This window comes from Carassius carassius, chromosome 13 (genome assembly GCF_963082965.1).
Source record: "Carassius carassius chromosome 13, fCarCar2.1, whole genome shotgun sequence".
In the NCBI taxonomy this organism is placed as follows: domain Eukaryota; kingdom Metazoa; phylum Chordata; class Actinopteri; order Cypriniformes; family Cyprinidae; genus Carassius; species Carassius carassius.
Genome location: NC_081767.1, coordinates 28021570 through 28048433, shown reverse-complemented (window position 1 = coordinate 28048433; position 26864 = coordinate 28021570). Strand labels below are relative to the sequence as shown.

Genomic DNA, 26864 nt, shown 5'->3' with positions numbered 1-26864 from the left:
TAGCTTATATTAAGTCTTACATTTCTGCATAATTAAGGGTGTGGCCACTTGAGTGACAGGTTTCCCACTTTGAACTTCAAAGACACTCTTCAGAAATCTACGGGTGACATCACGGACACTGCGTCCATGTTTTTCTTCAGTCTATGGTTTTAATACATCGTTGTCATGTAAACACTATTAACATCTTAGCAATCTCACAGCAACCGTCCACAACATTCTAGCCAGTGTTCATTTTTACTGATTTTTTGTTTTAGTCCAAAAAATGTGTCAGTAAATTAATGCTGATGCTATCATTGTGTGTCGACAACCAGCACTTCAGCATTCTACAGAAAACCTAGAAATCTAGGGTTTTTTTTGGCATCTGTCATATCCGTCAGCCACAGTGTTTCTCATTACATGATGTATTTTCTGAGCTCTCACGTCTTTGCTTTCTCTCTGATGGCATACATTTAAACAGCGTCTCTGTGAACCTGCATCTCTTGAATCCTGATACCTGCAGCCAGGGCCTGGCAGCCGCCCACCGGAGAAAGGAATCAAACGCGGCATTAGTTCAGCTCTGCGTCCTTCTGTCTACTCTTTCATCTCATTTGCTCATTCTTCATCGGTCTCCCCCCTCTGCTTCTCTTTCAATTGAAGCACTCCCTTTCCAACTTCCAATTTCTCCTCTCTGGAAGTCTGGGCCTTTTATAGAGTGGATGAATGTTCTGCTGAGCTTTTAGGGGGATCGTTTATCTTAAGTTCTGTAGATTGCATAGACACATGCATTTTATGTTAAAGTCAAATGTTCCCCCTGGAAAACAGAAAAAAATATGAGGGTTTTTTCTTTATTTTAACATAGACCTGTTAGTCTAAAAAATGAGGTCTTAGGGATTTCTCACAATAATGCATAGTTTGATGGTTTTCTTATGCAACGCCATCTGGCAAAGAGCATATCACTTTAATCGTACTTTACATTTTGAGGTTAGGTGACAGGATTCCTGGGATGGAAAGCTGTTTATAAACCCACTCGCCGTGAAGTTTTCAAATAAAAGAGCTTATGACAGAAGTTATAAAAGCAGTGAGCATTACAAGCAGCACAATAAAACTCAAGCTCAGCCTTGGCCTTGTCTCATGATGCCTTGTGACTTAAGTCGACTGTATAGCCGGCAATAACTTAATACTCTCTTTATATCGAGCAGCTGGGGATCCATCTGGCCTGGTGTATACTGAAGGTCAGACTCATCTAGCCCACTGCTATAATGTCTATCATCGCTCTCGTGCTCAGCCTAGAGAGAAAGTGTCTTCAGCTCCTCCTTCAGAGTGGTTTTATTCCCTAAACGCCCCTCACCGTGTGCGTGCCGCTCTCAGTTTCGCTCTCAAAAGCTTCTCAAATGTCACTCTCCACACACGTCCTGCATGAGGGTGCTCAAAGTGTTTTGTGCTAAAACGCACTAGAGTGTAACCACTTCAGTGCAATGCCGAAGGTGTTTACCTGATGCAAACAGTTTTTTAGTGGGAAAATCATATTTAACAAATATAAAAGTAATTTAAAGCTCATTTAAGATAGTTCAGCTAAAAATGATCCTTTACTGACCTTAAATCACATTCTAAATCTGTGTGATGTTTTCTCGTGCAGAAATTGTCTCTGTTCTTTACGATCTTAAAAATAAGGTTTTTTTATTGGCATCAATGGTTCCATGAAGAACCTTTCACATCCATAGAACATTCCATTGCACAAAAGCTTATTTCAAGTGGAAAAAAAAGGTTCTTCAGATTATTCAAATTTTCTTCACACTAAGAAAACAAAATGTTTTTTTTAAGAATGGTTTAATTAATGTTTTTTGGGGAAACCCATATGTATTTATTCTATGGCATTGCTGTGAAAACCCCCTTTTGGAACCTTTATTTTTAAGAGTGTAGCTATCAAATATCATTAGTATGTTTATTCAGATTTAAATATGCATCAAGACCAGTCACACCAGATTTGATATCTCAAACAATCATGGACATGTTTGACTGTACTGAAGTGCAAATATGATTTGAAAGTTAGGTCAAGTGAATCTATCGTCAGATCTATTGAATGGCTTGTGAATACCTAGAATATAGTACACAAGTCGTATTGACTGTATTTATTGTTTATGCCGTTTTTCATTCTTTTTGAATCATTGCAGCATCTGTTCACGGGAATGGAGCAGCTTAGACATTTAGTAAAAAAAAAAAAAAACTTCCTACTTAAAGTCTTACAGGTACAGGTTTGAAACATGAGGTTGAGTAAATAACAACAGAAACATGATTTTTTTTGTGAACTATCCCTTTAACAATATATAAATGTGGCTGTGATAAATTACCAGTTCTCACTTACACATCCGTGACCTTAAACTTTGTCAAGGGTGAGTTCCGGAATTACTGTCATTTATTTACCAGTTTGATTTTTACCACTGGGACAGTTTAAGTGGCAAACATGTGAATGGTTCGCTCCACTGATTGGTGAACATATCACCGGCTGCTCACATTGTGTCTGCCATTCTAGCCTTTCATTTTCCCTTCCTAGTCTGTGTGGTGCCATCCTGGGTGCCCATCATTAATTTGCCTTTTTATCTACATAAATAACAGGGAGCTGAAGCAGAGCACTACCTAATGAGTCATCCAGAGGCGGGAGACGGGGGCAAAGAGGCAAGAAAGTGAGCAAAATTACATGTTTCCAGCTAAGACCTCTCCCACAGAGAGACAAATAGAGCGAGAGAGAGAAAGGAAGACAACAAATGCATGTTCTCTCTCTCTCTCTCTCTCTCTCTCTCTCTCTCTCTCTCTCTCTCTCTCTCTTTCTCCTTCGGGACAAGAGATAAAACATGTTTGGGTCATGATTTACCCCAATAAAAAAAGGAACAAAGTAAATTAGACTACCATTCAAAGTTTAGATTTTTAAAAAGTAATTTTTTCCCCCCAATATTTTTTTCTAAGAATTCTCGCCAATTTATTATCTCTGGCAGCATTTATTGCATTACATTTTACATTTACATTTATTCATTTAGCAGATGCTTTTATCCAAAGCGACTTACAGATGAGGACAGTGGAAGCAATCAAAAACAACAAAAAGAGCAATGATATATAAGTGCTATAACAAGTCTCAGTTAGGGTAACACAGTACACGTAGCATGGGATTTTAAATAATATAATAAATAAAAAGAAAACAGAATACAAAAAGATTAGAAAGGTAGTTCGATTTGTTTTTTTAAGAATAGAATTAGAATAGTGAGTGTTAAAGTTAGAGGGTGAAATAAAGATGGAAGAGATGTGTTTTAAGCCGATTCTTGAAGATGGCTAAGGACTCAGCCTCGGATTGAGTTGGGGAGGTCATTCCACCAGGAGGGAACATTTAATTTAAAAGTCCGTAAAAGTGACTTTGTGCTTTTTTGGGATGGCACAATCAAGCGACGTTCACTTGCAGAACGCAAGCTTCTAGGGCACATAAATCTGAAGTAACAAAATTAGGTAAATGGGTGCACAGCCAGTGGTGGTTTTGTAGGCAAACATCAATGCCTTGAATTTTATGTGAGCAGCTATTGGAAGCCAGTGCAAATTGATAAACAGAGGTGTGACGTGTATTCTTTTTGGCTCATTAAAAATTTATCTTGCTGCCGCGTTCTGAATTAATTGTAAAGGTTTGATAGAATTGGCTGGAAGACCTGCCAAGAGGGCATTGCAATAGTCCAGCCTGGACAGAACAAGAGCTTGAACAAGGAGTTGTGCAGCATGTTCCGAAAGAAAGGGCCTGATCTTCTTGATGTTGAATAAAGCAAATCTCCAGGATCGGACAGTTTTAGCAATGTGGTCTGAGAAAGTCAGCTGATCATCAATCATAACTTCAAGGCTTCTAGCTGTTTTTGAAGGAGTTATGGTTGATGTGCCTAACTTGATGGTGAAATTGTGATGAAACGATGGGTTTGTGGAATCACAAGCAGTTCTTTCTTGGCAAGGTTGAGTTGAAGGTGATGGTCCATCATCCAGGAAGAAATGTCTGTTAGACAAGCTGAGATGCGAATAGCTACCGTCGGATAATCAGGATGGAATGAGAGGTAGAGTTGAGTGTCATCAGCATAGCAGTGGTATGAAAAGCCATGTTTCTGAATGACAGAACCTAATGATGCCATGTAGACAGAGAAGAGAAGTGGTCCAAGAACTGAGCCCTGAGGCACCCCAGTAGTTAATGTTGTGACTTGAACACCTCACCCCTCCAAGATACTTTTATTGGATCAAAATTCTGTAAAAACCATACTATGAAAAAATGCAACTTTAAAATATCAACAGATTTAAAAAATGCTTTAGAATAATGTTTCTATTATAATATTAAAAAAAAATCTTTAGTAATCACATGATCATTCACATATGCTGATTTGCTGCTCAAGAAACATTTATTATTACCAGTGTTGAAAACAGCTGTGCTGTTTAATATTTTGGTGAAAATTACTCCCTAATTACTGACCAATACTTTAACGGTACTGTATATTTACGCTGAATCATTACCGTTTATGGCATCTCCAAATTGTTATTAATATAATTAAATATCATGGTGATAATACAGATTAGCTGCATTTATTAAAATAATATAAAACGGCCTATGTAAAAGTCATTTGATTAGTGGAAATCAAAGATGCAGAAAAATGTACACATAGAAGACACAAAGATGAAAATTTTCATCTTGTCATGTTACTTACCCTCATGTCATTCCAAACCCGTATGACATAATTTTTTTCCATGGCAAAATTTGTACTGAAAAAGTACTCTAAAGCACTTAAAATAGTCTATACGACTCATGTGAACATTCCAAGTCTTCTGAAGTCATACAATAGCCAATTTAGGCAATTTAGATCTCAATCAATCATCTCAAGCTACCATACAACTGAATAAGATTGGGAATATAGTTCAAGAGTCATCTGGTCTTTTAAAAGCACTTTTATGGTGCTTTTGTGTCCATTCTGAAGTTTAAAAGTCAATTATGGGACATGATGAGGGTGAGAGAAATGGCGGAATTAATGACAGAATACATTTTTGGGTGAACTATTCTCTTAATGATTTGGTCAGCGGAGTGTGTTTTTAAAAGGAAGAGAGAGAATGAAAATCTAGAGAGCATGTACAGTAAAAGAGGACATCATAAAGAATGCTGCACAGAGACACGGTGAAAATAGCAAAGAAAGATGGCAAAAGGAGGAAACAGACGGTAGCTAGCTTTTCCTATCTGTGAATAATTCAATAGGTGACGTTCCTCTGAGGCTCGGCCTCCAGGCGGCTCTTTCCCTCATTCAGAGCAGTGATGGGCTCCTCTCCCTTCCCTGATAGCACTCCAACCTGAATAAAGAGCTTGATTCTCCCCCGCTAAATTCAATAACACAGCCTTTGATCCTTCCGGAACCACAGCGTTGTATCTGTCAGTTTCCATTGATGTGGCTTATGGCTCTCTCATTGCTAATGCAACAGCCTCGCCTCTCGCATTTAGAATTTAGGAAATTATGTATACACTGTGTACTTGAATGAGTGCAAATAGCTTGATTGTGCTTCTAGCGCGATTTAGTCTGCTTGCGCTGACTTTTATCTTTCATTTTAATGCGTCACGTGAGCAGATCCTTGAAGAGAACAATAGATGGAGAGAGAGGCTAAAATAAGCTTCAAGGTGTTTGGTGTTACAAAACCTATTGTGCTGCCTACCTAGACAGTGCACTTGTTCTGGTGGTTATTTTTATTTTTTTATTTTTTATTTTTTTTGGCCAAATTTAGAGACAGCATGATTTATATGATGCCAGAATGCAAAGCTTGGTTTAAAAAAAATGGTATCTAAGATGACAGATAAGTATCATTAAAAAGTATATTGACAAATTATAGCCTGTCATTTATATGCGGTGTATTTTGTGTGTTTATTAGATTTCCAGTGTTATCTTAGCAAGAAGACACTGTACCGTGCCATCTAGTGTATGAATTTGATAGTGTCATCTCAAGTGTCAAATTGAACACTTGACCCTTTTTTTCTATTTAGAATAATTAGCTGTTTTCCAGTAAAAATTGTGTGAATGCCAATTTTGTCAATAAAATAAATACACTACAATTAAAAAGTTTGTAAGATGTAAGGTCAGTAATATTTTTTTATCAATTAATACTTTAATTCAGGAAGTATGCATTAAATTGTTAAAAACTTCAGCTCTGCATGACAGAAATAATTACATATTAAAACTATATTAACATGGGAAAGTTATTTAAATTCTAACAATATTACACAATATTATTATTTTTAATGCAGTCTTGGTGAGCATAAGAAATAAAACCAACCTCAAACTTCTGAACAGTTGCATCAAAAAAAGAAATATCTGCACATTTAACTGGAATAGCATTCAAATGTTTCAGACATCAGCTTTAAAGTAGTTTCTATAAACTGCTACTTCGCCAAGAAAATGCTGAGATCAGACAATAATTTGCACAAGTGTGTAAGTGTGCATTTGTGTGTACGCACGGAGAAACTCTATCCACTGCTTAAGGTGATGCCTAACGCTCCTATTGTGCTTCAGGTTAAAGACAGCAGAGAGAAAGACAGAAACATCCCCTCTGGATGCAGAAAATGAAGGAAAAAGTGAGAGCATCAAGATTTCTCTTTGTTTTACATTCCCCATCTCGTTTCCGCTCCCCTCTCTCCCCAGGGCAGTATAAGCAGAAAAGAAAAAGAGCTACGTGGGGCTGCATATGTCAAACTTGAGTCCTAATATTGAGATATTTCAGTCCCACCTACAGGCAGCAGGTCATCTGTACTTTTTCAAGTGCTCTGCATGTCCCAATTGACTTCTCAAGCAGACACACACACACACACAAACACACATAAGGCATGTCCATTCATGCACAAACAGTCATGGTCCACTTCATCACCCTTGCGATGTTACCTAACAGGGTTTTCATATCAACCAGTATTGTATCATGCAGAATAAAGAGGCACTTTCGCTAAGTTTCCTCTGAACAGATGTCTCCATTTTGTCGTTATGATGTTGATACTGGTGAAGGCGCTATATGACTCCCTTGTTTGTTATTTGGTCTTTGTGCTGGCCGTTTCAATCACCGCTGTATGTGTAATGGAATGGAGCAGATGGAGTCATCAAACCACTGCTGCCACTGTAGAAGGGCCAGAGAATATGTAAGGTCCCTTGGGACAGGAAGGAAGGAGACTTGTAATGTGCCTGATTTAAGCAACCATAACAAATCCTCCAGCAGTCATCCTGACGCGCGTGTAGAATGTCAACAGCTATCAGATGCTTGCCATTGTTTGAGAACCACCTAAGCCGGGGCTCCGGGGGGGATATGCTAATGAAGCACACACTGTGGCAATGAAAATGTGCCTCATTATTTACCTGCCATCGTTAGGCTTTATTCAAATATCGTGCATATATCTGTATCGCATGTTGGGATATGCTAAAACATTTTCACTAATTCACTATTTCTGTGATCAGCCTTAAGGACGTCTTGTATAATTAAGATGGTTTAAGTTCACCTAACCACCGAACCACACACATATCTCGGGAATTTGACAGAAGACTTGTTCCTGAGTCAAAAAATAAAACAAAAAAAGCTAGATGGAGTGAAATGCTGTGAAGACACATCTTTTAAAACCATACACATACAGATTCATACACACCCACCCAACTACACTTGATTAAACTGCTAGTTTTAAATAAGATACAGGTTGAGTAGTGCATCTAAATGAAAGATTTCAGTAAATTTAATACATACAGTAACATGTAAATGTGTGTGTGCGTGTAAAAATCAGTTAAAAAAAACATTCACTAGTTCTACACTGAAGTAAATGCATTGTATTGTAACTTATATATTGATAGATAGAGATATATATTGATATATAATACATTTAGATGAATTAGTCAACCTTACTAATTGACTACTCAGTTGTCGGACACCTGGTTAACCATCATGACCTGTCCGCAACATCATTCTTAATTATAAATTACATATACCCCCCCCCCCAAAAAGAAAAAAAAACAGTTTGTTGTGACAATTGTGACCTGTCCTCAACATCACCGCCGATAACCATGAAGCTAAAATATGTACTCTCTAATATTTAATATATATAATACATAAATAATTTGACAGACTACAATGCTTGCATAATAAGTGAAGGTAGGTATTCCTGTCTGGCAGAGGCAAAGGTGACCGAAAGCATGTGGATTTGCATCCAGCATAATGAGCATTTTAGCTGCACTCACTGGCGGAATCATGATGGCAAAAACCCCTCATAATTGCTTTTGTAGCAGGGAGCCTCATGACCCGTCATTTGATTGTCCATTATGGTTGTATTTTCCTGCACATTAAGTCAAATTGAATAAAAGGTGTCCAGGTCTGTGGTGGTGGGATGGGGGAGTTAAATCCCGAAGGCAGCGCTGGGCAGTAATAGCTCTATCACAGACACACAGCAAGGCCATGTGAAGAACATAATGAGCATCAGGCACATGGATGAGATGCACAGTGGGTTCACGGCCTAGCCAAAGGGACAGAGGTAAAGAGGAGTGTAGCGGGGCCGGGGGCTGGGATGCAGCCTCGATGGAGCCCAATCATTGTGGATGAAACTGAGATGCACCACTACCCAGCATTCCCTTCTATAGATTAGATATTTTCAGTCTGAATTCTCCCGGCGCTTCTCTAAACATTGGGCTGGAACAGCTCAAACCTTTTGAACGAATGCATTATTAAAAGAAGTGTACATGGAAACCTCATTCTTTAAAGTGAAACAATCCAGTGCAAGAATCACAGTCCACAATGCCGGTTATTGCAAAAATATGTTTCATTTGGGATTTAGATTTAAATCCATCTGCTGTGTCTTTATTGTTGTTTGTCCCTCCCACCATTGTGTTGCAGAAGCTCCCAACTGCACTGGAGTTATAATCTATGTGAAAGCATTATATTATATATATATATATATATATAGAGAGAGAGAGAGAGAGAGAGAGATAGATAGATAGATAGATAGATAGATAGATAGATAGATAGATAGATAGATAGATAGATAGATAGATAGATAGATAGATAGATAGATAGAACGTCCCATTATATTAATGTCTTTATCAAATTAAAGTGATTTTAAATAGAAAGGCATATTAAATGTGTTTACTAAATAATAGCATCATGTAACATTTATGTAAAAATTAAACATACTTATTCTGACCAGCACTTGTTAAAATATATAAAATAAAAAAAGATCATACTAAATTTTATTGTATTTTAAATGATTCAAAACTAGCTCTCAAATGGGTCAAACTTAGTGGTTTGTCTTATGTATATCATGGTAAAAGTGTATGGTAGTCATTATTTTTTGCTCAGAATAAAATTAAGACAGCAGGACACATTCAGAATATACACGGTAGGGTTATTTGTTGTGAACCTCACAATTGAAAAGGTCCCATTCTTCGTGATCCCATGTTTTAAACTTTAGTTAGTGTGTAATGTTGTTGTTAGAGTATAAATAATATCTGTTAAATTCTAAAGCTCAAAGTTCAATCTCGGAGTCCAATCATCTTTGTTTGGGCTTCCCAGGGACGCTGTACTTAGAGATCAATGGATACAATTTATTTTTAACTCGGTTCCCGAAAATTATAATCCACATGTAAAACTATGTGCAGCACATTTTGCTGAGGACAGCTTCCTTAATCTCAATCAGTTTGATGTCGGATTCGCACAAAGATTATTCTTGAAAGATGGAGCAGTTCCCACTTTGTCTGGAGAAGGCGTTGTTTATGGACCACAACCGGTAAGTGTATTTTATTATTTAAGTTGGTGCGTTTAACAGTTTCTGTAACTTATTACACAAAGGGCAACGCTGTTTAGCTTTGTTAACTAGATGTTAGGGCTGTGCAAAAAAATCAAATGCGATTTTCATGCACATCTCGTCAGTAAAAATGCTCCTGTGACATCTCCAGCACGTGCGTTCAGATCAGGATTGCCAGGTTTTCAAAACAAATCCTGCCTACTTGCTTCTCAAAACTAGACCAATCGCGTTTCCAGGAGGGCAGCCTGTGCTCAGCTGCTGTCGAATCACAACACAGGAACCGCTGTGTTCAACCGAAAGGTGAACACAGGTTATGTTTCACACTGTAAACACAATCAAAGCTTCAAAAAAGCACGAAGAACGGGACCTTTAAGACCAGTACTACCTGGTGTGTGATAGCAAAGAAGACTTTACTTTTGGGATACACTAAGATGTTCTCAAGGATGAACTCGTCCTTCAGTCTCCACATTTTGGTTATATAGCCTTCTCAAAATGTGGTGCCGGTGGGGTTTCATCAGAGCAGTCCTCAACATACAGTACAACTCACATTCAAGTCTGGCTCAGCACTCACTTCTCATGATCCATTCAGTTCCCAAAATATAAAGTCTATTGTGAATCTTCAGTTTCATTCAGAAATATGTCAATGTGGCAGCCGAAATTGTCTAATTTTCAGATTTTCCATGCCTGCAGAGGCCTTGTGACTTGAGCTGGGACAAATTCTCCTCTTTCAGCTATTCAGACCATGACAAAGTATTGATTTTCTGCTCAGGTGATCTTAATTAGGCATTTTTAATTAGTTTGCCCATTGTTTGTCCTTCATTCTCTAGTTTAGGCATTGGCTAGGACTGTATCATTCATACAGCCGGCCCACAGTCTTCTGACATAGGCTGTCTCCAGTTGATAAGAGCACAATCAATGTCTGTGACACTCCCTGCAATTAGCTTCCCTAATTAACCATTTGGCCAAGGAAATAGTCTCTGCAGGGGGCTGATTTCCGGGCTTGAGAGAAACCAGAGATGTTAATTCATGAGTTTCACCATTTACAATTCTAAACTGCCAAAAACGTGTTAATTTTGTTGAATGGAAAAGCAGTTATTTTGTTGTTATAATGTATATATTGCCCTGAAATTAATGAACGTATTTCAGGAAGCCATTACTGAATGAAGGTTATGATTCTTCTTTTTTGGTTTTGAATGTACTGTTGAGATTCGCTTGTATAATGCACAATTATCTGTGGTTTTAGAAACATGTGCCTATCTGTTTTACACTACCAGAAGACAATGCAAGATAAGACTCACTGTGCTTATGCAGTAACGGCACTCTTGAGCATCTCCTGTCTGAACATGCAAGCCTCCATCACTATCAGTAACAATAAATAGCTCTTTCTGTGGAAACCTTAAGGGATGGGTGAGATAAGGAGCCATGTTAGCCGTTCTCATCTTGTACGCACCATTCAACCTGCATTTTCCCATAGAACTGTAGGGCTACATTTACAGTAATGTAAATTGGCTTTCAACTTGTGGATTTGCACAGCAAGGATAATATATATCCAACTATAAGGAATTATGATATAATATAAGGAGATATACTTTACAATTCAGAAGTTGGGAGTTGGTTTACATTTTTTAAAAGAAAAAAAAATCTTAAATATTATTACAATTTAAAATAGCTGTTTTTCATTTAAAAATATTTAACATATATTAAATTAATTATTTTATTATTAATTATTTGTGTTGGTGGAACTAAAATTTCAGCAGCTTTTTCTTCAGTCTTTCAGTGTCACATGATCCTTCAGAAATAATTCTAATATGCTGATTTGATGCATATGAAAGATTTAATATTATCAATGTTAAAAACTGTTTTGCTGCACATTTTCATGCTGGGTTGCCATTGGATGTCCAATGTAAAATCTGCATCCTGAAGCAAAACCAGTTGATTTCCACTGATGTTATGTCAGCTATATGCTCATCCAGTTTCACCAAAAATTCCCATCACACATGCATACACACATATCATAGGCAGCCATTTGTAAACAGGAGGCTAAATGTCTAAAATTCAGAACTGATTGATTGCCTCCTCTATGACGTGAATGAAGGCAGGAGCATAAATAAGGGAGATGGGCAGACGTGAAGAGGCAGGCTGCTTGTGCTCCAAGGCCTGCGAATACTTCACACACACTCACGCAAGAGAAATGAATCTCATTTGCTGAAAAGAGCCTGATATTAATACTAAGGGGCACAGAAATATGCAGGGAAATGAGTTGTTTTAGCAGGGTGCTCCTTTGAACGCGGCAAGGATTTTTTTGTCTCTCTTAAAATGAATTTGAAGGAAATGTTTGAGTATTTTTAGGTCAAAGCATTTCCGCAGAGACCTGCGTTTCTTGTTTTATTAATTCCAATGGTATGGTCTTTTGGATTTTAATGATATGTTCTGTTACTTTTTAAGTGATTTTTTTTTTATATACTTAATGAGAATGCATTAGGTTACTTGTATAGTGGAACGTGTTTGTTGTTGCCACATGAGAACAAGCAAATATGCAATTAAATTCAGAGCGTGTCTGTTGTGAATTAAGAAACACGGTAACATCTGAAGCACATCTTGAACTCTAAAGAGGGCCAATAATCAACATGTTTGAGGGCGAGGGGACTGTAAACATATTTACACAAGGATTGAAGTTGCTTTTGCCATATTTTAGTCCCAGAATCCCTTGTTTCTTCACCAGTGATCTCATTATATTGTAGCTTAGCTAAGTGTCGGTCCACAAACAAGGTTTAGCACACTTATTAAACAAGAAATATCCTCACAAGATGAAAGCAGGCTGATTTTACCCTGTCTGACTTCTTATATATATCTTTCATTTGTACTGGGTTCATCTGAGCTCTTCTTTGACCTCTTCAGAACAAAATTGCCTGCAGTCTCTGATCAGTTGTTAATAAAGGAAGGTATTGCACATGCATTATAGCATGATTGTGCATAATCTATCCCTGACATCAATCTTTGCACTGGGCTTTTGTTTGTTTGTTTGTTTGATAAAAGCATAAAAAAGAATGAAAAAGAGACTCAACCGAGACGTGAAAAATTGGCTAGCCTGTCTAGAAGGCCGTCTGACCTTGCTTTGTGATTTTCGAGGCATCAGTGTGCATCAGCGGAGTTAAATTTAGTCATACTTGAGGCTGCGAGTCAGAATAAACATAGGGGTTTGCAGCAATACGGTGAATAGTTCACATTCTCTCATAGAAATGACTGAAATAACACAAGAGCTGTGCCAAGAGAATCAAAAAATCCTCTTTCATACTGAAACAAATGGCATAGAAAGGTAAATATTGATCGCATTGTAGTTTTGGGCAGAGATGCAGTAAAATATGTTTGATATGCAGTACTGGTATTCTTACAAATATTCTCCATAGTCAAGTAAATTGTAAGTATTGCTTGTGAAGGCAAACATTATTATTGTTGTTTCTTTCTATTTATCATAACCGCTACAAAAAAGAAAAAGAAAATGGAATGGAAATGGAAAGGAGCGCAGGTTCTTGTGACAGCTTTTTAAATGAACTTCTTGAATGCATGAGACGTGACTGAACAGTCAAAGACTTGTCGAAATAGAACCCAAAAACACCCTCCTGCAGAAAACAGGAGTCCCTTACAAGTCTTTACAGTCGTAAATCTAAGAAAACCTCTCAGTTCATGGTGAGTCTGTTGTCAAAGAACATCACATACCACACCATCCAAACCAGCTAGTCTGCTTCAGCAAGACAAAGTGCTGCCCCTAACAGCGTTTCATCTCTGCCATATCACTCTACACTGAAACCACAGTGAAGCCTGACGAGAGCTAATAGTGTAGCCTGCCAATAGGGGGGCGGGTGCGTGTGGAGGATGTATCCAGCGTGCCAGAATCTGCCCCTTTTCTCACCCTGCTGCATCCTCTCATTTGTCCAATGGATGCTTTTACTGGTTGAACAGAGTGACTTGAGAGCAGCTAGTCATTTATAATGCCCACATTGCATGTCTGGGGGCCTCAGAGGCAGAGGATGTGGGCAGAACTGTACGGGTGCGTGCTCACTACCTGACCCCTATTTTCACAGAGACATGCAGTGATAGACTGCTTAGCATAGCCTGCTGGGCTGCGTCTGCTTCCATTTCAGTTCAAACAAAGGCTTCTTCTGTGTATATATGTATGTATATATACACACATAATTTCAGGATACACTAGGCATCTACATAAATCGCTACATTGATTTGCTATCTGCTCATTTTCAAAAGACAGTAAAAATATTGATCACAAAGAATTTTTTTTAATATATATATATATATATATATATATATATATATATAGTAGAAAAAAAATATTTTTTAACTTCATTGTTATAAAAGCCATTTTATGTGAGAAATTATTGCTGCTGTGCTTCCATCTATTGGCCATACATGGTAACTGTAGAGATATTGTTGTTGTCATGCTTAAAAAGTTTAATTCTCTGTTTCAGGAGACTGCAGATTACACTAATGTCCAAGAGCTGAAGTATTTAGACATGGTTATAAGCGAGTCTCTCAGACTCTACCCACCTGCGTTCAGGTATGACAGCTATTACTTATATATATATATATATAACCAGTTCAATCACATCACACAGAACCACAAGAATGCAAGAATATTAATAACACTATTAAGGCTCTTACATGTTTTTAGACTTCAGTTACTTGAAAAGATATCTATTGGAAATGGAATCTTGAATATCATGTGGGTTTTGTTTATTTGGTCACAGATTTGCACGAGATGTTGATCAAGACACTGTGGTGAACGGCCAGCTTCTGCCTAAAGGATCATCTCTGGAAATCGCTGCAGGTTTCCTTCACTATGACCCAGAGTACTGGACTGAACCTGAGAAATTCATCCCGGAGAGGTGAACTGTCTTTAAGTCATTTTTGGGGAATAAAGGATGCATTACATTGTTCAGCAAGGATGCATTACATTGATAATATTGTAACAAACATTGATAAGTAGAAAAGACATTAAAAATGCTATAGAAGATTTCGATTTCAAATAAATTAACCAAGAATTCTGTATATACGTATATATCAATCCAAATATAAGACAGCCCAATGGTTTTCAACATTGATAATAATAAGAAATGACTGGAGTTAAGGCTGCTGAAAATTCAGCCACCAGGAATAATTACATTCAAAAATATCTTAAAATAGAAAAGTTCATATAAACTATTTCACAATATAAGTTTTTGCTTTATTTTTTTATCAAATAAATGAGCCTTATTAAACAATGTTATCAAAACCATTTTTTTAGATGTACACAAATCTTTCTGCATTTTATTTGCATGCCTCCCATGTGATGTGCTCATAATTAACTCTGTATTTGTCTCAGGTTCACTCCAGAAGCCAAGGCCAGCCGGCACCCATTTGTGTATCTGCCGTTTGGAGCGGGGCCACGCAGCTGTGTGGGCATGAGATTGGCCCAGCTGGAGATTAAAATGGCTCTGCTTCACATATTTAGGAGGTTTAACATGATGGCCTGCGAGGACACTGAGGTTTGTTATCATTACACTGAAAAACTACAGCTTTAGTATGCATGAAAACTCGGTTTTCCACAGATGTGGAGGTTTTCTGAGATACAAAACAAGTGGACAATCTATATTGTATGTCACACAGGTTCCTCTGGAGTTGAAGTCGCACACCACCCTTGGACCCAAGAATGGTATTTTGGTCAAAATCACCAAGAGGGAGAATTTTGAGGATGAATCCTGATGGAGTTTTAGTTGTTACTTGGGCAGTTTGATCTAATCCATTCTAATCATATTATTTAGAATGGATCGATTGCCTAAAATCTAAATTCTTATTCTGGAATCACCTGACAACTAAATAAAATGTATCTGTGCTACTCATTTAAATGAAACTGAATTCAACACTATTAATTTACAACTAAGGCAAAGATGTACATATGAGAAAAGCATCACACATACGCACAAGTCCCTCAAATGTAAATGCAACTACAGTACATTAAAGAAAATCTGTTTGATGCAAATGATTTGATAGCAGGAACTGGGATTGGACATGTCTTGCCTTTACTGCCAGTGACATGTTTGAGCTCCTGATGATTATGCTGATTTTAAATAATTTATATTACATTAAGCTGCAATGAAGACCGAGAGTGATGTGATTTTTAAGGGTTGAGTGTACAGAATATGATGCAAGTTGAATGTGATAGTTTAATCAGGGTATGAACTCCACAAACTGACATTTTCAAATAATTTGAAATCAAAAGTGTTACATAAATAGTTTTTCATTCAGACTAGGTGTATTTATCTTCAGTTACACATTTCATTTGATATCAACATTTTAGACCCACACCTCAAAGGAATGTATAAATGCTACGATTTTGGGAGCTTCTATCTAGAGATTTGATTAACAGAACAACTCTCTTAGAGCTTTTGTTTATAGCTATGCTGTACTTTGCATATCAGCATTTTCCCAAAGGTCCAGGAATTTGATGGTTGGAAACAGTAAGCAAAGCTTCAGTCAAATACCAACTCAGAGGCTGATATATTTAAAGGGACAGTTCACCCAGAAATGAACTTTTGTTATTATATAATTAGCCCAAACACAAAAGTTGGATGTCTTTATGCATAATAGAAGCGGTCCATCCGACAAGTTCTCTGAAGCCATATGGTAACTTTGTGTCACTAACAGACCGATATTTAACTTGTAGACATCCACCCTAGTTTTCCTTAGCACATTCATGAGAGAAATAGCATTTTTTAATTTGCTGATCCAATAACATTTTTATAAAACATATAAAAAAATATACATAAAAACAAAAATAGTTTTTTATATTTTATATATGTTATTTTTTTTTATTACAACAATGAAAGTAATAATAACAGTATCGGTACTTTAATTCCATGCACATCATTCAACATTAACATAAATCAAATATGAATTACATAAAAATCTAAATATAATGGCTATGAGTAATGGTTAGTTTTCATACAATTGTCAACTTAATCATTTTCATGTGCTTTAAAATCTTGTGCAATAAAACTGAATAATATTTTGTTATTGTTTTGTCTTTTGAAATTGTTTTTTTTTTCAGTGCCATAGCCAACAAGGAAATACAATCATCTACATAAAATCCTGTTATTTTGCATATATATTTTTTATAACAGTTTAAAATTTTCACTGCACAGTGCAGTCTGCCATAGAGGATTTATTAGTGAAATTAATTATGATTAAACACCATTACTAATTATGTAATTCCCTACAATCTTTTACTTGAAACATGCACAAGAGTTGTAGGTTATATTTAGTGATGTTAACATAAATCGTCTGTGTAACAGTTTGAGATTGGTAGGTATTCCATAAGTATTTTAAGATAGACGAGAAGACCTCTGAAATATATTTCGAAAAAGTATTTCAATACTATACAAATTAAGAGTATTCAATGATGTACTCGGGATAGACCTGGAACTTCTCAAACACAACAAAAATGGCCGGGTTAGTCTCATTATCAACACAGCTGTCATAAAAGCCTTGGCTTGTGGGTTTCTGTGGAGGACGGACTAACATATTGTTACCCCTTGTGAAGTTTCCGACCAGCACCAGTGCCACAAACATCTTCTTGGTCTTGCCGTTCCTGGATTTTGCATATCTGTCAGAGTATGAAGAATCTCTGGCAAAATAGCTGCCTGTAAACATAAAAAAATGTAATAAATAACCCTTTCAAAAATGCCCAATATTTGAGAAAGCATTCAATAATAACTCTTTCATTGTAGACCACATGACAAGGTAAAGAACTGTTATAAGAATATGTAAATATTATAGTACAAATATGTTAATACCTTTCCCATAAAGTGTCCCATGACTTCCACACATCCTCCAGTCAAAGTTTTGCTCACAAATCGCTGCTATGAGAGACTCATCTGTACCGTGGAAAAGGTAACGCTGGTCAAATGCACTCCCTCCATTTCTCTTATTCATCTGTTCCTTTTGCCTAGGAAAAAAACATGGTATAATGGATTCATCAGATCAATGAATATTAAACAATGTACTTCATATGCCCACTAAAATAGCTCAGAACTGAGATAAGCTCTTGTATCTTTTGTTTGATGATCAAAAAGCTATGACGTATACGGCTACAGTATAGCTGAATTACTGCATGTAATGGCTTTGTGCAAATAAACTTTCTTCCAGTAAAGTTGATGTTTTTCTAGTAGTGAAATGTGAAAAAACTTACCACTGAAAGACCTTCCAGAGAGAAAGATTCTGCACTCTTTCAATGCTGTGAATGACGCTTTTGGGCTGTGTTCTACTAAACATTGCACCCACCCTTTGGTATTCCTTTGAAGTGCTTTGCAGAGGAACAATCTGAGGAAACAAACTGGTTTCATTTCAGAAATTTTGCATTGATATGTAACATGACTGTTGGTACCTGATGCTTTTCAACAAATGTAAAAACTTTATAACTTGGAAGTATTCATCTTCATCTATAATCCTAAGTACAGTACAGAATTGATATCCAAAGTGATTAATAACCATTTGACCTCTTTGTACTCTGTGTGATTGGACTGTGTACCTTGTATGTGAAGTTATCAAGAGCTCCTTTGTCCCAGTAAGGTGGAACTTCCACAGAAGAAGATGCTGAGCTGTCTGGAGACTCACTTCTAATTAAAACACAATACACTGAAGTGCACTGAACAACAGACCAATCATGTGTAATAAGTGTGCATGTAATGGACAAATGCTATGGTTTATCATACCCCTTGATTTTGCTCTTGACATCTTGAGCAGAAACAAAACGTGGTCTTCTTCTAACGTCTCTTTCAGTTTTGTGCTTGAGATTTTTCTGACACATCTCTGAAAATGAATTACCATAATCCTTTTTTGTTAATTTTTTGTTGTTGTTTTTTTTTTACATTTTTAGTTTAGTTTTCCAAAAGCAACATTTCTCGTGTCCATATAAGGTTTTCATTTACTATACTTTATTTCATTAAAGGAAAAAAATGGTTAACAGGAGCTAACATCACTGTTAAGTACCTTTAAATTTGAGGATGTATTGATGGTTCTGTGAAGTAAATGAAATTTCCTTTTCACTGTCAGCCAGGTAATGTTTCTCAAGGTCTTCTGAAGTGACTGATGCCACAAATTTAGGATCTTCCTGTAAGATTCAACAAAAACTGCTGTGAAATGTAGTTTAAAGCTGTTTTTTGTATCATATATTGAAACAAATAATTGCTATTTTACATCATGTTAAATGTAACATCACAGATGATTGTTCAAACTCAGGTTTTAGAATCGTATTATTTTAGAGCTATTGTGATGCAATGTGCCACTGACCCCTTTGCCATACTCTGTCCAACCTCCCTTGTCATTCCTCCAGTACCAGATCCATTCAGTGGTCAGAATGAAGTGAGGGGGTTTAGTAACAGAAGATGCTGTGGACAGCCGACGCACATCTGACACTCCACAAGTCATTGACATGAAGTCCACTACCTGATTCCCTGTGCTGCTCTCATTAATACTACCATATGGAGGTGGGGGAAAAAAAAGTGTTAAAAAGACAAGACAAACCACAATACCTTTACTGGCCACTTCAGATACACATGCCAATGCAAATATTTATTTGAGCACTAAATGTTTTTTCCACAATAATATAAGTTATATAAAAATACAAATTAAAAAAGTTCAAAATCATGTACACTCACGTCACATAGTAAAAGCATTTTAATTTACATTAACTAATTTTGTCTCAGTAACCTTCCCTCTTATTGGACACTTGCTATCACAGAATACTGTAGATCAATCATGGTTGAGAGTGCATTTCTGCAGTGGCATGTGTAACTTTGGGATGTGATGGAACAATAGATTTGCAATACGAAGGTTATTTGAAAACCCATTAAAATACCAGTAAATACACATATAAGATCTGTTTATACCACAAAACATTAGCTGGACTGCAGTACGCCTTCTCAATCTCCTCTTCATTCGGCAAGTCACTCCATGTAATCCCATCCTTCTGTAATATCTGCCATTTATAGGGTAGATGGTGGTGAAAACGGACACACTTGTCTAGAGGAACACAAATAATGGGATGTTACAAAAAAACACAAACTTAGGCAAATATTTCTTGCTTGACTTAAAGAGTTTCTCAACCACTTTTGCACTGCTGCACCGTATTTCAAAGCACTGATGTATTTCCCATATTTTAAGCACAAAATAGCCTCTAATTACAACCTGAAGACCTGTAGCAGGCATTAAATTTTAAATGAGCTAATTAAGTGGATAAAAGTGTAAAATTTCTCAGTTTAAACATTTGCTATGTTATCTATGTTCTATTGTGAATAAAATATTGGCTCATGTGATTTGAAAGTCTTTTAGTTTTAATTTTATTAAAATTTAAAAAACGTCCCAACTTTTCCGGAATTCGGGTTGTATATTATATTTATTTATTTATAGACTATAAAACAAATTGTGCTCACAAAATAGTCTGTTAATGATTTTTAAGAATAATACATACATGTATTTTCAATTATGAATCACAAGGTTAAGTAAATGTGCTTATTCAGTGACATCACCTTTGAAACTACATCCAGTGCGTATGAAAAAGAGACAGATTTCATTCTGATCCGATTCACTGACAGAGCCACTGGATTTGTGTCTGGTGCGTCCTTTCACTTCAGGTAGAGCTACTGTCCAGATTGAAAACAGAATGAAAATAGACATGGACGAGAAAAAAAGACAAGCACAGCGGTAATCTACAGCACTTTTGTTCTAAATAATTAATGCTAAATTACAAAAACACAATCAGTGTCTCTTTTTCTTTCATTCACCTGTCTCTTTCTTCTTGAAAACTGAAGAAGCAATCAGTAACTTGCTCTTGTAAAGCCTGAGCAGTTTTCGCATGTTTTCTGAACTGAGCCCTCGAGTATTCAGGATTTTCAGAGCATGTGCATTGAAGCTGTGAGTCCTTTTGCAAGCTGCTCCAAATTTACAGTCATCCTGCAGGAAGTGCAGGCAGAGGTGCAGGTTGCTACAGGATGTCTTATATTTACAGCTGCCATATTCACCTTTTCCCTTGTTGTAGTGGAAGCACACCTAGACAGTAAACACATCACAAAAAATCAAGAGTCATACACTGTATAATGAAAAAAATACATAACACATTATTAGAAGATTATCATGTAAAAAGAATAGTTCACCCAAAAATGCTTGGCTGAAAATTAGCTCACTCTCAGGCCATTCATCGAAACAGATTTGGAGAAATTTAGCATTACATCACTTGCATATCAATGTATCCTCTGCAGTGAATGGGTGCCGTCAGAATGAGAGTTCTAAAGAGCTGATTTAAAAAAAAAACATCACAATAATCTACAAGTAATGGAATCCTGCTGATTACTTGTGGATTATTGTGATTTTTTTATCAGCTGTTTGGAACCTTATTCTGACGGCACCCATTCACTGAAGATGATCCATTGGTGAGCAAGAGATACATTTCTTCAAATCTGTTCTGAAGAAACAACAAATTCATCTACATCCTGGAAGGCCTGAGGGCGAAAACATTTTCATAAAATTGTAAATTTTTAAGATTAATATTTCTTTAAAAAATTGAAATCATCAACACAGGATGCAGATATGGAAAACAGATAAAAAGCCTGAGCAGCTGCTGCAATCAATTCCCTTCTTATGCAGTGAGAAATGCCCATGTAAGTGAAAAGTTAATGTTTACACAATCTAGATCTTTTAAAGTCAACTTCAAATACCTTGCAGAGTCTGACATAACTTTCCAAGAGTCATTTGAATGAATTATGAGATAACTAGTAAAGCTGTTTAACAGATATTGACCTCTGGAAATAATGAGGGGTCGTTTTGAAGCAGAAGTTGAAACAACTCTCCACTCGCCAGGCCATGAAGATCATGCTTCTTCAGGAGGTCAGAATTATGTGCTGATGTCAAGTCATGGGAATTTTTGCATTTTATCCTAAGAATGACAAATAATGAAAATTAAACACATTTATAGTAGGTGAAATTGTAAAGAAACATAGAAATATCCATATAAACATCAAATGTAGTGTATTTATATACTTGTGTGTAATTGTGTCTAATTAAACAAAAATTGTGTTTAATATTGTAATGTGTAAATATTATTCATTATTAACCAAATAAATTTAGTTTGTACACTGTATTACAATTATTGCTGGCGCCTATTCTGACTTTACTAGTTCTTAAACTAAATATTAGTACTTTTTTATGAGACAAGCATTAATACTGGTAACATTTCTCATCATACTAGGTGCTATTGCCTTTTTACTCATTATACTGTATATAATAACTAATCAAATGGCTACTTACTAGTAAGGTTTTAAATTTAACTATAAGACTAAAATGTTACTAGTAATACCCTGTACTAGTATCTGTTCAATTTGTACAAAGCAAACTGGAATAGATCCCAATAACCGAATTACTACTAAATTAATGACTTAGTGAATTTAAGGGCCTACTAGTGGTGAAACTGAAACAGTTACCAGCAACAACTGTAATAGATCCTACATGTAATACTGCAGTATTACATGTAAACAGTGACTAAATGTGCAATGTCAGAAATAACAATGGTAGTTAGGTGTCACTTGAAACATTACAGTAGTTAAATTAAAGCTACTAGTCCCAATGAATCACTCACTAGTAAATAAACAGGACCTAGTACTAACACAACACAAAGCTAGAACCTTTTAAGGAATAAATGTCGAAAAACGCTTCCTTGAAAACGACAATCGTCCATATTATCTAACAAGTGACCTAAGATGGAACTCAAGTTTACTTACCCAAATCTGCAATTTCCACATACAAAGTACCTGCACAGGTGTAGGTCTTCACACCCGGGGCATTTGTCATGTTTACTCAGTCGGAGTGAGGTTTTGGCTAAGATCAGGCTGTCAGCATCTGGCTTAGCGCTTCTGGGATTCGAGTCTTCATCCTGAACTATAACAAACCTCTGGTGATCATCGAGCACCTGAGACAAAACCTGATCCGCCACCGTGAAACTCTGCCGTAAACTCCTCTCGACTTGACCATAGTCCGAACAGCCCTCGTGTTTGCAGATAAAGTTAAATATGTGTCTTGAAACGTCATACATCTTCGTAGATTCCCTCAACGACACTGGTTTTCACCACTTCTTGGGTTTGGCCGATGTTTTGGGGCATTTAAACGGAAACGAAAGCGAAACTGATACTGCTTTGTCTCCCTCTGCTGCGTGAAACGAGTCGTCACCAGCTATATATTGACAAATTTAAGGGGGTGAAGTGATGGTCAGGAGAGGACAGGAATCATCTGAGATGGTAGAAAAAACACCAGGTCCAGTCAGGGTCATTCTGGAATGAAATCTCATTACTTATTTTTAGCTCCCTCAATAATTTAATTGACATAAAATTTTAAATGGTCATGGTCATTTTTGATCCTATCCTCTTGGACAATGGTGTAAAAAACTTAAAATTTCATATCCACAAATTCAGAGTGACAGCCTAATTTTTCTTTAGGTTGGTAATGAGGTAAAGTATTTCCCCTTATTACATCGCAAAGAAAAAGAAAAAAAAAGGTTAAAAAAAAAAACAAAACATTGTTTTAACTAAAGTAACCAGTATCATAATACCCTTGTCATTGTCACTTGATATAAAATGTATTGATGGAGCTTGGTAATTAACAACAATAATTAATAACAATAATAAAACAAAATGTAATTTCATGTATGTTATTAGCGTGAGATGACAACATAAAAAGTGTGATTGCGAGCAGAATCTTATAAATTAATTATTGATTAAATGTGGAAACATTTGCTGACAGTTGAGCTGTGATTTATAACGTCAGGTCAGTTTGAACTGGTAAATGGTATGATGTATCTTCAACAACACATCATGTTTTTCAAAAGGCTCTGATGCTTCTTCCTCATTAGCTATGACAATCGGGAAACGATCAAGCCTAGAATGCGAAATCATTAAGCTGCCGTCTTTTTTATTATTTTATTTTACAGTTCAAGCTAAACATCACAAAAAAATTGTGAAGACAAAATCACAAAATCACATTGTGAAGACTTCATGTCATCACATACAGTCTTACCATTATGAGAACACCACTGCCTGAGGAGGAGACACAAGCCAACACCTCAGCGAACTGACCAAGCTGTGTTCTTTATTAGAAAAGCTCCAAGAGCTCTACAACTTAGGATGTTACATGCCAAATATACAGTCTCACATAAAAGTGCAATGTCACAATGGATCTTTATAATTTGATCATTCTTACAACTTAATAAACAGAACAACGTTAGAAATAACTTATTTACCGCAATCCCTAGCAACTCGGTATAGTGGATCCGTAATGAGAACGCCACAGCACAGAGGACGTTTGGACGAAGTTCCTCTAAAACAGTTTTTAAAGGCACTTTCACAAGTACATTGTACATGGACACTGATATAACAGCAAATAGGTACAGAGATTCTGTTACTGTGTGTAGTTTTGCAGGGAGAACATTTCTAAAGGCTTGCCTAATATACACTCTTAAAAATTAAAATAAAATAAAAACACTATTACAAATCGTTTGTAATATTGTTCAGTGTAAATCGGTAATCAAAAGGCTTTAGTATGTTAAAAACAGGCATTGCTTATATTTTTACTTAAAGTTGGTACAGTTTATCCCCTTGGTTTGGCGATGGACATCATCCAAACACATTTCATAGCATATTCTATTTAAATATGAGTAAACCGTTGTTTAATCATCAGTTAATACAGTACAATTACACACACACACACACACACACACACACACACTAAGCTATTGTCAAACTGTCATAATAATGTGAATGTCGATGCACAGATAACATCAGATATACTATATATATGAAATCCCAAATCTTTAATTTTGGAGTGCAAATACATGGGAGTGACTGTGATGACTCACAGTTATAACTCTTTGTCTTTGGGTACCTCGCGTGACTGACTTAATTTGGGTGTGGTGCTGTGCTGTGCTGTGTGTGACATTATTACAAAGGGTTAATGGGCCTCTAGCACACATAAGAAACAGCACTATCCCACGATAGCACTGCAGTAACAGTCTCTGAGTCCATGGCTATTGGCATCATTACCTTGTTTGGTGAACCAACAAGAAATATTGCCTCAAAGGTTTTTAGTAAAGTACTTGCATAAGAAAACTAAAAGGGTTATCATTCATGCTTATAGGACAGAACCAAGCTGAGCATTTTAGACAGCTAAGCTGACAAGGAAAAGATTCTCGTTGCCTATACGCATCAATCTCTAAGTAGCACTTAAAGAACTTCACTTTTTTTTTGGCAGCTAGACTTGACTATTCACGGATTACTTCTAATTAAGCAGATAGATACTACAAAAATATTGTTTTAGAGTGAGCAGATGGTTCCTGGGAGAAAGTAATGAACAAAGATAAAAAAAAAAGGTTTAGTGGATGTACATTTATATACATATTATATATTTCTATCTTTCTAAATAAGAAATCAAGTGAAGAGAAAAAAACTAAACTAGGAAAATTTTTCTTCAATGCCATCGGATGTGGTTTACACAATCTCCCTGGGCATATATTCAAATATTACTATCAAAAATATAATATTCAAAGTAAAGCCTTGCTTGACACCACTTAGAATCGCTTAACATCGACAGCCAATCAAGACGGGCAGAAGATGTGACATCACATGCCCTTATATGGCAGTGTGTTTCCAACCTCAACATTCATTTCAAAGAGTCCTGACTAGAAAACACTCTGAGATGTAAAGACACATTTCCCACAGTCCTTAAGTTGTAAACAGAGAAACCCAAGACCCTGCTTGGTTTCTGTATTATTCACATTTAGCAGTTTTTCTAGTGGAGGTAAAGTACTGATATAGAGTCACCCTTAACAAGCTGTAGTGATTTGTTGCTTTCTTTAATATCATGGTCACAACTCCTTAATCTATACACACAGCGTAATGTGGGAAAAATAACAAGGTGTCAGACAAGCATGCAAACAGTTTTGTGATACGAATCAACTGCTTTCCATTAGTTGCAGGTGTCTAGACTATCTAAAAATGTTTGTTTGAATTGACTAACTCTCTATAATAGTAAACACCTGTTTAACTAACTCTATTCTTCCTCAAAACCATGCTTAATGACTGATGTTATTCTAGTTTATTAATAATCCCTATAATAGTGTTGGAATTGTATACACACTATTTTCAAAACTACAGTCACCTCATTAACCAGAGTAAGGGATTTCTAGTATAATTAGTTATCTATATCTGCTTTAGTCCACTCTCTAAAGTGAATGAAATGTTGCATAAAGAACCACACGTCACCATGTTCATTGGCATAAAATTCCACTATAAATCTGGCTCTGATAGCAGTGGTCCTAATCTTATATACTTCTTTGTCCATGAACGTTTCGCCCACAGTGAATCACATGGTGCATGATTTGTCCAGTGGATCCTGTGGAGGGGCAGCCGGATGCTGTGCTGCTCCTGTTTTGGGTATCGCCACCACGGGTTTGGGCCACAGGGCGGGGGGCTTGAGCTGCACCCCCATGCGCGGGGCCACGGCGGGCTTGAAGGTGCTCATGGTATCGCTGGAGGAGCTGGTGCTGCGGCGCATGGGCGGCTCCGTGACGGCGGGCCGCAGCAGGAGGCCGTGGAGTTGGCTCAGGGACTCGGTGGAGCTGGCCGGGGTGGGAGCGTTCTTCATCGGCTCCAGGGTGTCCAGCACCACGTCAGGGGCGTGTTTAGCAGAACTCTGCCGTTCCAGCTCCTTCAGCTCATTTAGAGCAGTGTTCATCGTCTCCTCTATGTCCTACAAGAAAGAGAGTGTGTATAATAATAAACATCAGACAAATGCAATACAAGCAGACAACATGATGAATTATGACTAGTGAGATAAAATATGTGAAAATGAAATGGTAAGATTGTTAGTGCTAAATAAAGCTGATGTATACATGAAACAATACAGGACACAAGTATTAAAGAGACACTGGAAATGTTGTTGTGAAACCTGTGGGGAGTTTTTAAAGTAGTGGAAACTACTTAGTGTGTGACAT

General features: G+C 36.7%; 3 protein-coding genes across 5 annotated transcripts in view; 1 reads left to right on the top strand and 2 right to left on the bottom strand.

The window, feature by feature from the left end:
• The window catches only part of LOC132156277 (thromboxane-A synthase-like), a 58048-nt gene extending 42115 nt beyond the window's left edge, over positions 1-15933 (top strand). Inside the window, exons 11-14 of the mRNA XM_059565208.1 lie at positions 14266-14354; positions 14545-14682; positions 15159-15321; positions 15443-15933. Coding sequence (XP_059421191.1) covers positions 14266-14354; positions 14545-14682; positions 15159-15321; positions 15443-15538 — 486 coding nt within the window. The 3' untranslated portion in view covers positions 15539-15933. The remainder of the gene's footprint in view (positions 1-14265; positions 14355-14544; positions 14683-15158; positions 15322-15442) is intronic.
• A 932-nt stretch (positions 15934-16865) lies between these two features.
• Positions 16866-23030, bottom strand: LOC132156276 (protein mono-ADP-ribosyltransferase PARP12-like). The gene is made up of 12 exons (XM_059565207.1): positions 22606-23030; positions 21629-21764; positions 20617-20881; positions 20362-20475; positions 19723-19855; positions 19124-19307; positions 18824-18944; positions 18547-18643; positions 18363-18450; positions 18024-18154; positions 17629-17780; positions 16866-17475 (listed from the first exon to the last, which is right to left on the bottom strand). The coding sequence occupies exons 1-12, from the start codon at positions 22914-22916 to the stop codon at positions 17219-17221; spliced, it is 1989 nt and encodes a 662-aa protein (XP_059421190.1). The 5' UTR covers positions 22917-23030; the 3' UTR covers positions 16866-17218.
• Positions 23031-23939: 909 nt separating this feature from the next.
• Positions 23940-26864, bottom strand: part of LOC132156275 (SLIT-ROBO Rho GTPase-activating protein 1-like) — a 102845-nt gene continuing 99920 nt past the window's right edge. For 2 of the 3 annotated variants that reach the window (XM_059565204.1, XM_059565205.1), the window contains exon 22: positions 23940-26620. In XM_059565204.1, the coding sequence (XP_059421187.1) occupies positions 26234-26620 (387 nt within the window). In that variant the 3' untranslated portion in view covers positions 23940-26233. The remainder of the gene's footprint in view (positions 26621-26864) is intronic. The other variant, XM_059565206.1, reaches the window with a different exon arrangement.

What these genes read in the sequence shown, in the direction of transcription:
- LOC132156276 (XM_059565207.1), bottom strand. Translation starts at nt 22,916, where the DNA reads ATGTATGACGTTTCAAGACACATATTTAACTTTATCTGCAAACACGAG. An exon ending in TTTCAAGAAGAAAGAGACAG is followed by an intron (nt 20,476 to 20,616) that starts GTGAATGAAAGA and finishes CAATCTGGACAG; the next exon opens with TAGCTCTACCTGAAGTGAAA. An exon ending in AGTCCAGCTAATGTTTTGTG is followed by an intron (nt 19,308 to 19,722) that starts GTATAAACAGAT and finishes TCCATATGGTAG; the next exon opens with TATTAATGAGAGCAGCACAG.